Source organism: Cheilinus undulatus, linkage group 8 (assembly GCF_018320785.1).
Source record: "Cheilinus undulatus linkage group 8, ASM1832078v1, whole genome shotgun sequence".
NCBI lineage: Eukaryota > Metazoa > Chordata > Actinopteri > Labriformes > Labridae > Cheilinus > Cheilinus undulatus.
The window spans coordinates 42,353,173-42,369,960 of record NC_054872.1 but is presented as its reverse complement, the minus strand read 5'-3'; the positions used below and the strand labels follow the sequence as shown (position 1 = coordinate 42,369,960).

Sequence of the window (16,788 nt, the reverse complement as noted above, 5' to 3'; positions counted from 1 at the left end):
TATGTGCCTGGGGACGCAAACTTATGCCTTAACCAGTTATATACTATGGTTGATATCCACAAAATAGGGGGGGAGAGGGGAGGGAGCAAGCAAGGGAGGGAGAAGGAAGCAACAGGTGCCGCCCTATAGAGTCAATCATCCATCTTAATGAATTGGACTGACTTTGGAAGAAAAAAAAAAGATTCTTTTTGATTTCATTCTGATTTAGAGTGGACGTTGGTGAAAGTCTGAAGAGCATCCCTGAAGGTAATCCAGAGATTGCCAACACAATCAGGGGATTAAATTTAGGCCAGCTGACCTTAAACGCTGTACCTCCAAAATCCAATTAATTCATTCTAGAGTCAGAGTGGACAATCATGCAAAGGTTGATAAAACTCAGTGAAAGCATTTTTGAGCTATCCCATACACACGAAAGATCCAGATAGACATACAGCCTGGGCAGAGGCAAACATTTTTTTAAAATTTTAAGATAATGTATTTGATGTTCCCTTCAGACATGTTTTTTTTCTGTTGGTAAAAATACTCTCTTTTGACAAAAGTGTCTCTTATTTTGTTTCCCTGTGACAAATTCACTTTTTACCCTCTTCAGATTCTTTACATTTAGTCTCTCACCTCACCAAGGCTTTAGAATGAAGAATTTTAGAAATAGAAATATTTATAACACTTCTATTTTTCTGTTTTAGCAGGGGATCTTAACTGAGCAAATTGAAAGTGACACAAAAATGTGTCGCAATCAAAAGAGAAGGCCAAACATCAGTTTGGGATCACAAGAAGCAAAACATATTTCAGGGTGGAGCTCAAAACATATTTTCATTAAATTTGGTTATGTAAGAAAGGTTTTACACCTCTAACTGGAAATATTCATAATTTTTACATCAGTATTATAAAGTGCAAAATTGAGCTCAGATGTTAAACATTAGATAAACTTACTGCAGTTTTCTATCACCAAAGAGTTTAGGGGTACTTCCAGATCGTTGGAGAAACAAGACAACGCCTGAGCGTCCATGTCACCACGATCACTCCGCTGCCACTGCTGCAGCCAGTGAAGGTCACAGGAGCAAACAAGAGGGTTGTCCCTCAAAACCCTGAAGAGGAAAATGGAGAGTAATCTTGTAAATGTCAGCACATACAGATTCTAATTAAAATTACATCAACAGGAACATACAAGAAATCTGAGCGCTACACTGTCAAAGTTCACCAAGTTTTCATAGAGAAACTACTGATGTGTTTTTTTCTCACTAGCATTCTCTTGCTTTCTTTAAAATCAGGTTTGCAGTACTGGATGACTACTTGTGGCACATCATTACCTTTTAATGTTGGAGCAAATTTACAGTTATGTGCAGAAGTTCTAGGCATGTAGGATTCATCACAGAGCCACAACCTGGGCTTGAGAGGGGGAGGGCAACCAGAGTTTAGCTCAACACGTTGACACACGTGTGTCACACGCCAGTCAAGATGAAGCTCAACAGCATTTCTTTTGTCTGGGGCCTTTTCACACCGAATATGCCTGGAGACCACCAGTGGTTTCTGGGCCGTCAGGACATCCACGGCACCAGGGGCTCGTGGCAACCCTAGACAGTACCCTGGGCCATGTTTACTTGCTGCATCAACCCCTTACTCCACCCTAAAGGTGTGGACTTTGTTAGTTTTTCAACAGGTTATTTTCCCATGCCCAACCGAGGTTGTGTCATTCCTCCCTCCCACCAGATGGTTCCCCTTAGGCAGCTTACTTTCCCCACCTAAGCCTTACTGCATCTTCAGTTTTTGCCCAAAACATACCCAAAACTTATGCACAGTACTGTATTTGCTGCTAGACTCTTTGCATCAAGTTATGTCACCGTATTATCACGTTGCAGTCTAAGGTCTGTGTCTACAAGGCCAAACTTAACACTGGTTAATAAGTAACATATAATTGGGACTTAGCATGCACTACTGACAGGCTTCTGCTGCCATAGATTGATCTCAGTGAGTAAAACTGATCATAAGGCCAGTTGGGATATATGCAAAAACATTTTCTCTGCCACGTCAAGCTTTCAGTGTGGCTCTATGGTCTTGTTTTAAAAAGAAATGTGCTCCAGTTTCAATCAAACTACTGCTTTCCTACAGCTATATCTGAGCTAATAGCTACCGCTGCAGCTGCCATTGGATACATTGGCAAACCCCACCATAACGATGGCAAACTCATGCTGAAACAAGCCAGAAGAGCAAAAACAACTTTTCTGACAAAAAAAACAAAAAACATCTGACAAATCTCTGAACTCAATGTCTTGGACAGGACCCCAAAGTCAAGCTTGTACAGGTCAATAGATTTGTATTTCTTTAAGGGTTAACCCTTTAACCGTTTATTTGGACCATTGTTCGTTTACAAGCATGACGCTTTTGAAAGCAACCATTTTCATCAAAAATTGGTATAAATTTAATAGGCCAAGTTTCTAAAGAAAGAGTAAGCACCCTGCAAATATTAACCAATCCAATAATACCACTGTTGAAGGGAAGTGGTCACAGGTAGTGGCAGATTGAGGTGCTTTGTGTCGCTGTGGAGCCAATCAGTCAGATTATTTTCTCCTTTAAAACTTACTTGACCACCTAGAAAGTTTTAAACTTAATTGAGTGATTGTAAGTGTTCTCATTATAAGTCTGAAGTTACTCACAGGTTGAGCAGGGGTAGAAAATGAAACACCCTCCAGGAGATGTGTTCAAGGGAGTTTGATGCCAGGTTTCTGTGAAATAAAATGAAAAAGACATGAGGTGTTAGCAACACTTGCTATGAATATCAATGTGTGTTCAGTATGTTACATCACAGTAATAAACCTGTAGTTTGGAGAAGTTTTTGAATGTGGTATATCTGCTGTATCTTACTCTCCCAGTTACTGTTTTCGAGTGGTTATAGCATCAGTGTTTGACTCTTGCAAACTTGTCTTTCCCTTTCAAGTGTTCCTTGGAGAAAAGGCATGCTCATTTTAATCAAACATATGACAATTATCAGCTACAAAAAAAAGAGGAAAAAAACTGAAAGATTTTTTTCATTGTTGTAATCTGGTTCTGTAGTGCAGTTGAGTCACACTGTGGTTTGATTGCTCACTTTCGGAGCAATGCTTACCTGCTTTGAATTACTCTCAGTGGAAAACGTTAATGCATCCAAATGGGTCCTGATCAATTACCTTGGCAAGTATTTCTCACCAGCCAGGAGCAACAATCACAAACCCCTCCAGCACACCTCTGTGTGTGTGTTTGCTCGGTGCTCAGTACATTAGACGATTAGTCCAGAGCCACAAACATTTCTCAGAGGAAGGGCCCTGCAATAGACTGAAAAACCCCTCAGAACCTTATTTTAGTGGAAAACATTTAACTTCCTTAACAGAAATTACATTATTTTCAAGTTTTGTACTTCATTCTTTAGAGTTTGCCACTCAAATCTCAGTGCTTAGCTATGCCAGCTTCTGGCTAAAGCAATAACAATGTCAATGTGCTGTTAGTGTCCCTACTTAATCCAAATATATCTAAATATGACATAAGGTGATGTAAAATGCTGGAACATCAGTCCTGGTCCCGGAAAGATGAACATTAGTGCATCCTGGTAACCTTGCAAAGCAGATGGATTATCCAGATTCCATGTCTGTCATCAGGCAAATCCATCTTGCAAACTCCAAATCTGGAATGACTGTGCCAGGTCTGAGAACGGGTCTGACCAATCAGAGCGATTTGAGAAGAACGAGACGGTAGCTACAGGTGGAGTTTTTGTGTACTGGGGCTGTTAGTAATGGCTACCGCCAGCGTAGCATTTAAGATAGCACAGATGATAGCATGGTGCCAGTTTTATCAGAACTGGACCAAATTTTTTTATTAAATAAAGAGCAAATAACAGCACTGAAAGCTTTCCAAGCTTTCTTGACCTGCTTCAGAATGAGTTTGTGATAGTAAAAGGTGTAGTTCAGTTGCACTGTAAGCCAGGATGCAATAGCTGCCGCCGGTGTGGCGATTAGCTCTGATGTAGCAATAGTGTCCTGGCAGTTTAATCAGAACTGGGCTGCATTTCTTTGCAAAAACAAGACCAAAGAGCCACACTGAAAGCTTCTCTTGGTGGAGATGTTTTAGCACATCCCCTAACCGGCCTCTGCATGAATTTTATCCACCAACAAGCTCCACTGTTGGTAAACTACAACGGCTCCGTCCTGCTAAGCTAACCTTACCACCAGAGCTGTGCATACCTACTTGCCAATTTTGACTTGTTACTCTGATTGGCCTGTAGTGAATCTGACAGACAGAATCCTAGTCCAATGGCCTTGCAAAAGTTTTTTGAAAAGTCCTGCCCTTTACAAACACTTTGTATGGGAGGTTTCCCAGATGACAGTGAAATATATCCCATGCAATGGGCATATGAAACAGTCTTCCTGGCATGTCAGGTTAGCCTTCTATATACATGTTAGGCTTGATTTTAAGAAACATGAAAATCTTCTCGGGCCCATCGAAACCCTGTTAAGACTCATTTATGCTCTACATTTGAAATGCATTCTGGTTGCCAACAGCCCTTTTGTACAGGAGAACAGCAAACACAATTTCAGAGAAATCAAAAAGATCAGTCTGAAATGAATGAAGACACTAAAACAAAAAAGGAAACAGGTGCCAGGAAAAAAGTTATAATTATCAATTAAGATAAGGAAAAAAAGGGAGAAGAAAAGAGAAAAAAATGTTTGGAAAGGGAAAGACAGGTAGCTTTCATGTAGTATCACTAAGAGGAGAATGTTTATATTAACGCAAGCATTTCTATGTTACAAGGTGTTGATGTGTGTGTTCAAGTGACGGTATCACAAGGGAAGCTTTAATTGGAGGTTACGTTGTGTGATTTGGGACTATAGTGGAATTGATGAGCACAGTTTTACTACCCATCAACTCCCCTCCTACACTACCCAATCCTCTTAAGTAGAAGCCACATTTCCTTAATCCTCATGGGGGGCTTGACCTTTCTGTCTGTACTCTGCATTCATTTTGGCCATTATCTCAAAGCATACGGACACTGACCAAACATTGCAATACCGACCCCTAAACGTGGAGTCAATGTTGAGCAATGTAGCCAGCAGCTCAAGCCAGAGCAGCAAAACACAACAAAGAAGAATCATTTGAAAAATGGTGGAAGTTAATAGAGTTTTCTGAGGACATACTGTCCAATATTGAGTGAGTTGTTAGAAACGATATACAAATACATGATGTTAGCTCACCTGGGCACAGAAACAGACAACTACTTTAGACAATGGACCATCCTGTCTACAGTCTATGGGGCCGGCGGAGTAGCAACAAAGGAGTCATGTAGCTCCATGAGAGGCAGCGATCTCTAGTTGATTATTCTGTTAATATCAAGTCTAGCAAAACGGATGCATGTACGTATTTTAACATTTAAAATTCACAGATCAATTTTTGTACATATGTATTTTGTTTCTATCAGGCAAATGTTTGTGCCTGTCAATAAATGATCAGACCAATCATTTCAGAAGAATGAGGCAGCAGCGATGGGTATGGTAGTTTTACTGCAACCAAGTAAACAATAGCAACCAGATCGAACTTTAGATCAGCTGAGAAACAGAGAGAGGTGGAGCTGGTGTGAGTCTCAAGCCTCCTGATAAAGTCTTTGCACCCATAAACGTGTTAACTTTTCCACCTGGGCTGCATGATGCGACTTCTGGTGTTTCTGCAGATAGCTTACGTGGAATGCACTTTTTGTGTTTCAGCATTGGCTTCCTTTTTTAACTACTGAGGTTGCTGCTTGGTAGCTATTGGAATTGCAATAGACTAAAATCCTTTAATTATGATTAGAAATAAAAAACATCTAAAGCAAGCAATGTAAACAACTTTATTCTCCATGTAAAAATTACATTTGCCAGGCCATCAAAAAGCTTTGATTGATGATACTTGCATATCTTTGCGCCAATTCTCCTAGGCTGCTGAAATATCATCACAGGGGCTCTCAAATGATCCTCAGACAGCCAAGAAACCAGACTGTAAATAAAAACCTCCCTTTGAAGATGACAGAGAGCCACACTGGGGAGCACACACATGGAAGCCAATACATATTCACTGTGGCAGGGCCAAGGGTTCAATTATTTGTTTTCCTTGCTCCCAAAAGTTCATGTCAGATGGGTTAGCCATTGGGGCTTATCCATTACCAGCTCGATTCCTGCTCGGGTCCATGGGGGGAGAGGAGAATCGGGAACAGGAGCTGGTTTTCTTTCAACCTTCCTTAAAATCTTAGTGTAATTTTGTAAGAAGATTATAATCAGAGAGGACCATGGGTAAAGAAAAAGGTAAAGCAAGGGAAAGGTAAAGTGCTATCTGTTGTTTAGTTTGGTTAGTCTGTCCCTCTCAATCTCAGGAGCACATCTGTCACACAGAAGCCCCCCATCCTCCCCCCTCCAAAGCCCAGCCCACCCTCTCCCTCCACAGTGAAATATTGATTAAGTGATAATGGACCCTTAGTGGAGTGTATTTATTATGCATCAGTTGTCGATAATCCGCCAAAGTGAGCGAGTAAAAGGTGACTGGTGGATGTCTTCTCCAATTTCTCGAGCTCACCCCGCCTACCACAACATCTACCCTTCCCAACCTCTGGTCCTAAAAACCCGCCTGTTTCTCAGATAAATAACACCAGACATGCCACACGCGCTCAGTAAAACGATGAGGACAAGATGGTGGTGATAAAAGTCTGCTGCTGATGAATAGACGGATTTAATGCTTCCACTCGATTAGTTTTCAGACTATTATCTATTGTTGGGCCTAGATTGAAACACTTCTTGATTTCTAAAACTGACAGGAATCAACACGGTTGAAATTTAAACACAGTGAAAAGGTAACTGAACAGGCATGTTAATGTGTTCCTTAGAGCAGAAATGTTTTTTGCCCAAGGCACACCTAAGATTAAGCCAAAATCTCAAGGAATGGCATCTGGATAGGCATGCAAAATCACCTTTTTAACACATCATACATCTTTAGTTGATGTTTAGTTGTAGTTATTAGGTATGGTTGTTTAAATTCACACCACCTACACATGACTTGCTACACCATTGTTTTTGCAGCTTACATCTCAGCCTTTCTCATAGTTCATTATAAAAGCCATCCTCTCTATCAAATCCAAAACTTTTTTGACCTGTCAATTTTACACCAAATTATCCAGTATAAATAGCTATGAAGTAAAGGAACACTTAAAAATTGCTAGAAATACTTGTGAAATTTTTGATATTTTGATTCTTTCTGATATTTCCAGTTTAAAAACAATGCAATCATTACAATGGTTATCTTAATTATTGTTTATCAGGGGTGGGAATCACTAGAGGCCCCACGATACAATATTATCACTGGGTCACGATTCGATATTGCGATTTTAAACATTTTGCAATGCGGTGAGTATTGCGATACTGTATGTTGCGATCTATACCATTTTTTCAACTGTTCAGCTGATTAAGCATTAGTCTTGCCCTCATGTTTGTCGTATTTCCACAGAATTTTATTTTCATGCAGCACTTCTTGCAAAACTCATGTGTCATGTCCATCTCATCTGTGCCCTGCTTGCATTCCTAATGTCCTTCCCCTGGTGCTGCCATGTTTGTTGTACTAACTTTCTACTGCTCTTGGACTGTCACCTCTGCCAACCTCACTGGACAAGCAGTTGTCCAAACAATTGATTTTATTTGTCCATTATCAAAGACTTCAGTTCATATTAGCAATTAATTTGAAAAAAATCAATACTTAGTGGACGAGATGATACAATATATCACCAGACAAAATATCACGATACTATGATGTATGGATTTTTTCTCCCCCCTATTGCTTATATCTAAATAATTCCAGTGCAGACGTATGTTAAAGTATCTTAAGTTGCTGTGTAGACATAGTGATGTACAAATTCCTACAAGGCACACTAGTGAGCCTCGCCATATCATTTGAAAAACTACTGTGATTTATCAGTGGTCCTCAGTGGCTGTCAGCCAAAACTTTATGATGACAAAGCACAACCCAAATTTACAAGAACTTTCAATTACAGACAATAACATTATGAGGAATGATGCAGTTTGGACCTGAAACAGTCCAAAACATCATGTGTCTTTTTGATGACTTTATACCTGACTCAAGTCCCATTTGTCCTAAAAGAAAATCCATATTTCATATTTTTTTCTCACATTTATGTCAAGCTTGCCTGCATAAATTAAACCTTACACTATTTTAACTCTTTTGTCCCAAATGGTGGATGGCAACCAGAGTTAGCAGCTCCACCACCTTGCTACTAATTCCTCACAACACTAAACAACACAGATCTTTTGCTCCAGCCTTTCTTATTTCAAAGCACAGGTGGGAAATTAGCACCCACCACCAGCCAAATGCAGATACTTTTGAGCAGCGTCACTGAAGTGGCTCAACTCACCAGGCAGCCACTGGAGCAGGTAAATAAATAATAGCCTAACCAAACAGAGTGATTTTGCTACAGTAAACGGCATGAATTAACCCTCTTTTTTCCTGTTTGTTCCTACTGACGTTATGGCCAAGCGGACCTACACGATCACTGACTAAAACACCACGCCTTCTCCTCCTTGTGTCAGAGCTGTTGTCAAATGTTTACAGGCGGCTGAGTGGCTGAATGGTTTGACACAGTATCATATGATTAGTTCTCCAGTGCAGCCAGTAAGTCTGCTGAAGGTGTGTTTGAACCAATGTCTTGTTTGTTGCAAGTAAGTAGTTAAAGAAAGCCTGGAATCCTGCATAAAATGTAAAATTCTAGCATGTCTGACAATCATAATCTGGAAAATGCTGATGAATTTACCAGATTTCTCATCTGCATGGTTGAATACAGGACAAATTGGCTGAAAAATCTGGTTAAAAATAAGCAACAGTTTGGTTTATTTATTAACCCCTTTATTAAATAGCATGTAATGTGAATAATATAAGTCGTGATTTTTATATTATACCTTATAAATGATGCTGCTTATTAAAATAGAGTGGCTGATAAAAAAATATTTGTGGCTGGTAGATATTTAAATCCACCAGCCACAGTGAGAGGCAGAAGACAAACTCCAACCCTGTTTGCAATCCATTTAAAAAAGGCTCTGCAGCCCACGTTTGGTCCCAACCTGCAGTTGAGAATCACATCTCGAGATATACATTCATCCACTTATTTTACACAATTTTTGTCTTGCCATCACAGGATTTTGTGTTATTATGTTATCTTTACATACCACTGCTGGGTTTCTCCTGAAAATGTTTAGAGCCTTTTTTACTTTTTAAACAACTAAAATGAACTTGTCATCATGGGAAAAAAAAGCTTTTCATATCATATTTGGATATAATATGCTGGGGTCTCAAGAAAATGACACATATTTTGTAAATATCCTGGAAAGATAATATATATGGATGCATGTCATCTCTGGGCTTGAAGGGATTGTTCATTAATAAAAAGACTTTACTTTACACACAACAAAGCCACACTTAAGTATGGGTTGTTGAAGAAATGCAAAAGAAAAATTGAAAAAAACATGTTTTTGCTTTGACCACAGATTTGTTGATATGCAAGTATTAATTTCCTTTTTTGAGTCATCATCAATTATTTATCAGAAAATTGAAGCCAAACTTTTCACTAAAACTTCCCAGAACTTTTAGAAGCATATGTAATTTACCTGCTTTGTTCTACTTTCAAGCATTAAACCCTAAAATATTAAATTTACTACATTATAAAGCTGACAAAAGCAAGAAAAAATCATATTATAAAACTGGAACAAATCCTTCCCAAGAAACTGCGTATTATTAACAGAAGATCCTAATATCCATCTTGAAAGTCTACTTGTAATGAATGTAATTTGTTGCATATGAGCTCATGTATTTACCGCATGTGTGGATGAGTAATAAGGTACTTGAACAAGGACTGAGTCACTGTGAAATGTTGGGAAATGAAGCTCTCCCTTCATTTGACATGCAGCTTTAAATGGCCATCTGAGCTCTGAGTGACACGGACAAACAGGCTGACCTGTACACAGGTCAAAATACAACAAGAGGCAAGACAATCCCTGTGTATCAATGAGGACACTTACACATACTGCAGCTTCAGGTTGTATCGGAAGGCATTCACAGAGATGAGCCTCAGCTTACATGATGTGACCGTGCTGGAGAGGGCGGAGAAAGCACAATAAGTAAAAACAAAAAAGTCAAATCTTCTCAAATAATCAATAAAAAATGTAAAGTGCTAAAACAAGCAAACTTTGCCTCTCCCAATTGACATACCTGTTTTCACAATGCTTACTCACATTTAAGGAGATAAAACCTGAGAGCATTTCTTAGTTTCTGATGTATGTAAATGTATGTTTGGATTTATTAACACACAAGATATTTTTATTTTTTTCACACATAACATTTGAAAAAGCTTTGCTCACTAAAAAATGTGGGCTAATACTTTAACCATAGAAACATCCAGTGACAACCATTAAAAACAAGGGGATAACATTAGCCTAAGTGGCTAGCTAGCTGCAGTGACAGTCATTTGCTAACTTAGCTAGCCGTAGCCTCAGTCTTTAACAATCATAAAGTGACTTTTTTTAGAACAGTTTTAAATATAGAAACATCCAGTTACACCTCGAGTATCAGTATCGCCTTACAGAAACGTAGAAGGATAATATTAACCTACCTGTTTAGCTAGCTGTAGCTTCATTCTTTTGAAATTAATTACAGCTGCTTTAAGCATAAAACATAACATAGGATATTAGCCTAACTGTGTAGCTAGCGTTAGCTTCATCCTTTTGTTGTTATTTAGAGCTGCTTTAAGCATAAAAACATCCAGTAATGCTTTTCAAAAACATAGATGGATAATATTAGCCTGTGTTGCTAGCATTAGCTTCATCCTGTTGTTGTTATTTAGGGTTGCTTTAAACATAAAAACATCCAGTAAGGCTTTTCAAAAACATAGGACTGTATTAGCCCAACACTTTAGCTAGCGTTAGCTTCAGTCTTTTTTAATAATTAGAGCTGAGAGGCAACCAGTGAAGCCTTTTAAAATGCTAGTTGTAACTTTAGTTTATTTGTACACTGAGAGGGTATTAACTGCTGTAAATTTGTCCTGTTTGAAGGGGCGATGCTCACTGAAATCACTAGAGGCTAATGGCACTACTATCGCTGAGTACTTTATACAATGCAACTTCAAGAACACTGAAATATTACTTTATGAGTGGTTCTCTGACATTTTTATTAGAATCTTAAAAAGGCTGATTGGCTTTGCAAAAGTTACAAATGTAATTTGAACACATGGTACAGAATAATGAACTGAAATCTGCTGACAAAACAAGGAGTTTTAAGTGGTTTTATGTTTGCTACTGTCTCACTGTATGCTGCCAAAGTTGCAAAGAAAGCCATACTTACAGGTTCTTCAGTTCTTTGTAGCTCAGAAGATCAATTTCTGTGATATTTTCCAGGCTTGCTTGGTTTTCGATGTAACTGGTAAATAAAAAAACAGAGAGAAGAGAGAAGTTGAAGGTTGGTACAGTGTGTATCTTGCTTTGGCATTTAGTCTCTAGTGTTGATGGTTATCAGCCGGCCCATACTGAATGAAAATAACAGAAACAGATAGGAAAAAAACACTTAAAATGACCAAAACAAGTACACGAGTTCCTTGACCATGGGTCAATGAAAAAATGAGAGTGGACACAGATAGAAAAGGAATATAAAGATAGACTAAATCTCTCTCTCACCCATGTACCAAAGTGAAGCCAAAATACTCCTGTGACAGATAATGGCACATTGTGCTGGTGATGTAATTTAAAGCCACTTGTGTAATAGAGATCTGGCTGGTGAATTACTAATCCTTCCACTAATGAGACACACATTCAACTAAAAACATCAGCAAAGATCCATAAAGTTAGTGGTGTCCACAGCAGAACAGATTCTTGTTTTGTTTTGAAGCATACACTCACGTTTATGAAATTTCAGTGACTCTTATGGTTGTCACCATATTTCCACTTATAGATCCTGCTTTACTAATCCAGTATACATCCCCCGTTAACAATCTATGGCAGCGGTAGCTTGTCTGGCTGGCCTGTCATGAATGAGACAGAGCGCTCCTCCAGTTACCTTCTGAGATCTTTTTTTTTTTTAAGTCCTGCCCTTCCCAAATGCCTTCTATGGTAGTTTTTAGTGTTGTACTCAAGACCACACTTGCCTGAGATAAGAGTGCACCGAGAGCAAGACAAGACCAAGAGTTTTGGGGGTCAAGACCAAGTCAAGACAGTGACCGAGACAAGCAAAGACCAAGACAAAACCAAAACCTTAAAAATCAATTTTAAATCCCAAGGTTGAACAGTTAAATAGCATTCTCTCTTTAATTTTAGTTTTCTTTTTAATAAATTTGACGGACAAAAACAAGGTGTCTGCGACTCTTTCAAAGAACAACATGCAGAAAATCTCAAATCTTAACAAATTTGTTCAACTAATTTCTTGTAAAAAATAAATCCTTTTATGTAGTTAAAAGCCACTGACAAGTCCAGAATAATTTTAACTCAACGCGTGGCTCTTTTTTTGATGATTTGACGCTCTTTTATGTCTGAATTTGAACATTATTTCCCAGAAAAACCTTAAAAAAGGGAACTTTGATCTCAGAAATTATCCATTGCAAGTCACATTAATCAGTTTGTTTCACACACACAGGAAGCTTTAATTGTTAAACTTAATTGTCAACCTTTATTTTTTGTCTGTATAATTCTAGTGCCTTTACTTGCAATTTTTGCCACTTTTTTGCTACTTTTACACCATTTTTGCTGCTTTTAGTCCATTTTGCCACTTCTTTATGCCTCTTTCCACCAATTTTTGTAACTTTTATCCTGTTTTGCCCTTTTCCCCACTTGTTGCTTCTTATATCCTGCTTTTTGCAATTTGCTATTTTTTTCCCCATTTTTGCCACTTTTGCCCCTTTAAGCTGCCTTTTATCATTAAATGTCTCTTTTTTTCCCACTCTGCTGCTTTTGCCCATTCCATTCACTTTTCACTCATTTTTGCTGCTTTCTGACCATTTTTCTCCACTTTTCACCACTTAGATTGTGGCTCTTGCAAAGGTATTTTTCATCACTTTGGCTCTTTGGTTGAGCAAGGTTTAGTAACACTGATCTAAACAGTCACCTTTAGGCTATGCTTTTATTTTGAAATCCCCCCAGCACACCTGTAGACAGGTTTTGATCTGAGGGCATGAGGAAATAAAAAAGTCTGCTAGTTTGCTGTTATAAAAGCAGCGTATCTTACTACATATTATTTTCCTACTTTAAAGATAATCAGGGCCCCTAATCTTTTAGTAAAAAGACATAATAGTACTGTGGTGAAATGCTTGTCTTTGTTCTTTCTGATAAAATAAATCGTCTCTTTTATTAAATACAGAAACCTTTCGGTCATTAAATTGCAGAAACTACTTTTTAGTAACTGCACTGTAAAAAAAAATAACTCAATTAATATTTAGCGAACAAATTATGAAGTATTGGATGCACTCTTGATAACTGAGCCAGTTGATACAACACATTATATTGAGTTTCTTAAATTATACACCGCATACACTGAATGAACTGAAACATGTTCTTGGGCAACTATCTTAACCCATTTTTACTTTTTTCTGACACTATTAGCCCATTTTGACATTTTTGTTGACTAAACTTAATCCTTTCAAACTTTTCTAACCACTTTTAACCCATTTTGCCACTTTCAAACCCACTTTCACCACTCTCTGACACTTCAGACCTATTTTTAACCCTTTTTGCCACATTTTTTATTTGGCACTGTGTCTTCAAGCATTTTTCACAATTTTTCAATTTTTTAAAATCCATTTTCACCACTTTTGCCACATATGCCCTTTTTTGCCATTTTTTGGTGACTATAAACTTCTTTTTGTCACTTTCATCCTCTTTTTGCAGCAACTTTTAACCTATTTAAGCCATTTCACAACTCCAAACCAAGTTTCTCTCCTTTTTAACCACTTAAACTCATTATCACCACTTGTCACCCATTTTTGCATCATTTTGCAAACATTTGATAATTTTTCCACTAAAGATGTCACAGTTTCTTCTACTTTGTTCTCTGTCATCCTCACATCTGCATTACTTCCCAAATAGTTTAGTTCAGTGTGTGTAAAAAAGGGTCATTCTCTTTTAAGTAAGGGGGTTTACTTTTAAAAACAGCTTCACTGTTCTACAGCATTAATAAATATGAATTTTGTTGCTTTGAGTGATTATTATTTAAAATAAAATAAGGTTAACACAGCTTGACTTTATGATGGATCAGGATTTTCTGACCTCCATGGACCCTCCATTTAGCAGGGCCCCAGAAGCTCTCCCCTTTATCCCTCCTGATGTGCTGGCCTTACCTGATGGTGCACTCAGGTGGGTTTACCTGCCACATCTACGCCTTACTTCAGCCTCAGTTTTTGACCCAAACATAACTTTTTCTGCACAGTTCTGGCAGTACTGCATTTTAAAATAGACCATTCTTAATAAAGCATGTCTGACATCTTTATCCCAACATTTCTGAAAACTCTTCTCAATATTTGTATGCAAATTTATACTCAGATTTATGTTTAGATGAGTTTTTATTGAGCAACTTAACACATGGCACAGACATCTGTGTGCACTTCTATAACAAATCTATCAACATGTGAAAATACATCAATAAAATGAGTTTACATTGCATCAGTGACTTTCATTTAATATGTAAATGTTTTTATTCTCACTGTGATGTTTAAAGAATCATGCTTTTGAAGCTGATTTTTATTTTTTATTTTTATTTTTTTGTATTATATTTAGTCACCTGTTAAGCTGCTGTCATGTTTATAGTCTGTGGGAGGAAGCCAGAGCACCCACACATGCACGATAGATGATGGTAACTCCACAGAGAAAGGCTCCTGTCCAACAGGGAGTCGAACCAGAAACCTTCCTCCTAGGCGTTCACCACCGTCCCACCATGCAGCCCTTCTCGACAGACAGTTAACAGGTGAAAGGAAGGAGGGTTTGGGGTCAGGAGTCAGAGGTTGAGGCTCCTGAACGTCTTCTAAAACAGCTCAGAAACCCTCCCCTCTTCTTCTCCTTTTTCTTCCTCTCCTCCTCCAGCAAGAGCTCCAGTCGGTTCATCCTCTGCTGCAGACTTTCTGACGTCCTGGCTCTCTCCTCTTCCCTCTCCTCCAGAGTCTGCGTGAGGACGGTCACAGACTCCAGAAGAGAGGCTTTTTCTCTCAGCCAGTCCAGCTTCTCTGTCTCCATCTGCTGCAGGGAGTCTTTCAGGCTGGCACTTTCTCTGAGGATTCCTGATCTTTCCTCCTCCCACCTGGATTTGTGGTTGACCAGCTCCTCTGTGGCTTTTGCCAGTTCCTCCTCCAGCTGCGCTGTTTTCTTTCTCTGTTCTCCCAGGAGCCTTGACGTTTCTTCGTCCCACTGGCGTTCCATTCTTGCCTGGTCCTCTCTGGCCTTACACAGAGCAGCCTTCATCCTTACAGAGTCCTCCTCATGTTCTGCCAGGAGACGGGATCGCTCCTCCTCATACTGGCTTCTGAGGATCTCTAAGCTGTCTTGGACCTGGACCATGGCTGCTTTGGCTTTGGCCCTTTCGTCCATATGAGAGACAAGGAACTCAAAATGTTGTTTCTCCCATGAGCTCTGGCTGTTTTTGAGCTCATTTTGGGAGTCTTTGAGTTCCCTCTCTAACCTGCAGACCGCTTCCTGGTGGCTTGTGATGAGGCGAGATCGTTCCTCCTTCCACACCAGGCGCTGCTTTTTCTGGTCTGCTTTCGCCTGCACCATGGAGTCCTTAATCTTGGAGATCTCCTCGTCCTTCTTCGCCAGGTCTTCTTTGGCCTGGCTGAGTTCCACCTTCAGTTTGGAGTTCTCTGCAGATTCCTCCATCCGACGGGACCTCTCCTCCTCTAATTCCCTCCTTATCTTCTCCAGTTCTTCATGGGCCAGCTTAAGCTCACTCTTTAGAGCACAGTTATCAAAGAGCAACTTTTCATTCTCCAAATTTATGTTCTCCACCTGGTCATCCTGGTCCTGGTTTGATGGAGAAACGGTGGACCCAGCCAGAAGGCGGGACTTTTCCTCCGCCCACTGTCTCCTCAGGTCCTCATGTTCGACGTTTGCCTGGTGGTTTGCAGCTTTCAGTGCATCTATTTTTCCCACCAGCCTCGTCTTATTTCGCTCCGACCTCTGCCTTTGGCTCTGCAGGGCCATGTTAGCCCGGGAAAGCGAACCCTTCAGTCCAAGGTTCTCCTTTCTGAGCTTGGCGAGGCAGTCCTCCGTCCCCTCCTCCACCACTTCTGCCCGTGCTGGGGCCTGTTTTGTCAGGACCTCAGCATGGAGCAGACGCAGGTCTGAGGAGACTTTGGCTGCCTGCCCCTCTGGCTGCTGCTCACGCTCCTCCGTCCCCATTTTCACCACCTCTGCCCATGCTTTGGCCGGTTTTGTTGGGACCTCAGCATGGAGCAGAAGCGTGTCTGAGGAGTCTTTGGCTGCCTGACCCTCCGGCTGCTTCTCACGCTCAGGGAGTTGAACCAGAACCTGGTCGGTCTCCTGAAACTTGTCATCTGCAGCCGCAGACTGAATATCTTCAGGAGTCTTCCCAGATGGTTGTTTCTCTCTGGGCTCTTCTCTAGGAACCTGCTGAGCCGGGACAGGCTCTCCAAGGTGCAGCATTACTGAACGTCTTCGTGAAAACTTGAATCCTGGATCTTGGGGGTCTTCACAATCGAGTTCAGTTTCCAGACCTGAAGGAAACCCAAAGCTACATTTGATCTGACTCCAGGGGTTT

At 39.8% G+C, this 16,788-nt stretch overlaps 1 protein-coding gene across 2 annotated transcripts in view; it reads right to left on the bottom strand.

Annotated features, from left to right (window-relative positions):
• ntrk1 (neurotrophic tyrosine kinase, receptor, type 1) overlaps window positions 1-16,788 on the bottom strand; it is a 121,029-nt gene that overhangs the window by 45,788 nt on the left and 58,453 nt on the right. For both annotated transcript variants that reach the window (XM_041792552.1, XM_041792551.1), the window contains exons 2-5: window positions 11,383-11,457; window positions 10,065-10,136; window positions 2,652-2,720; window positions 931-1,085 (exon numbers count right to left, since the gene is read on the bottom strand). In XM_041792552.1, coding sequence (XP_041648486.1) covers window positions 931-1,006 — 76 coding nt within the window. In that variant the 5' untranslated portion in view covers window positions 1,007-1,085; window positions 2,652-2,720; window positions 10,065-10,136; window positions 11,383-11,457. The remainder of the gene's footprint in view (window positions 1-930; window positions 1,086-2,651; window positions 2,721-10,064; window positions 10,137-11,382; window positions 11,458-16,788) is intronic.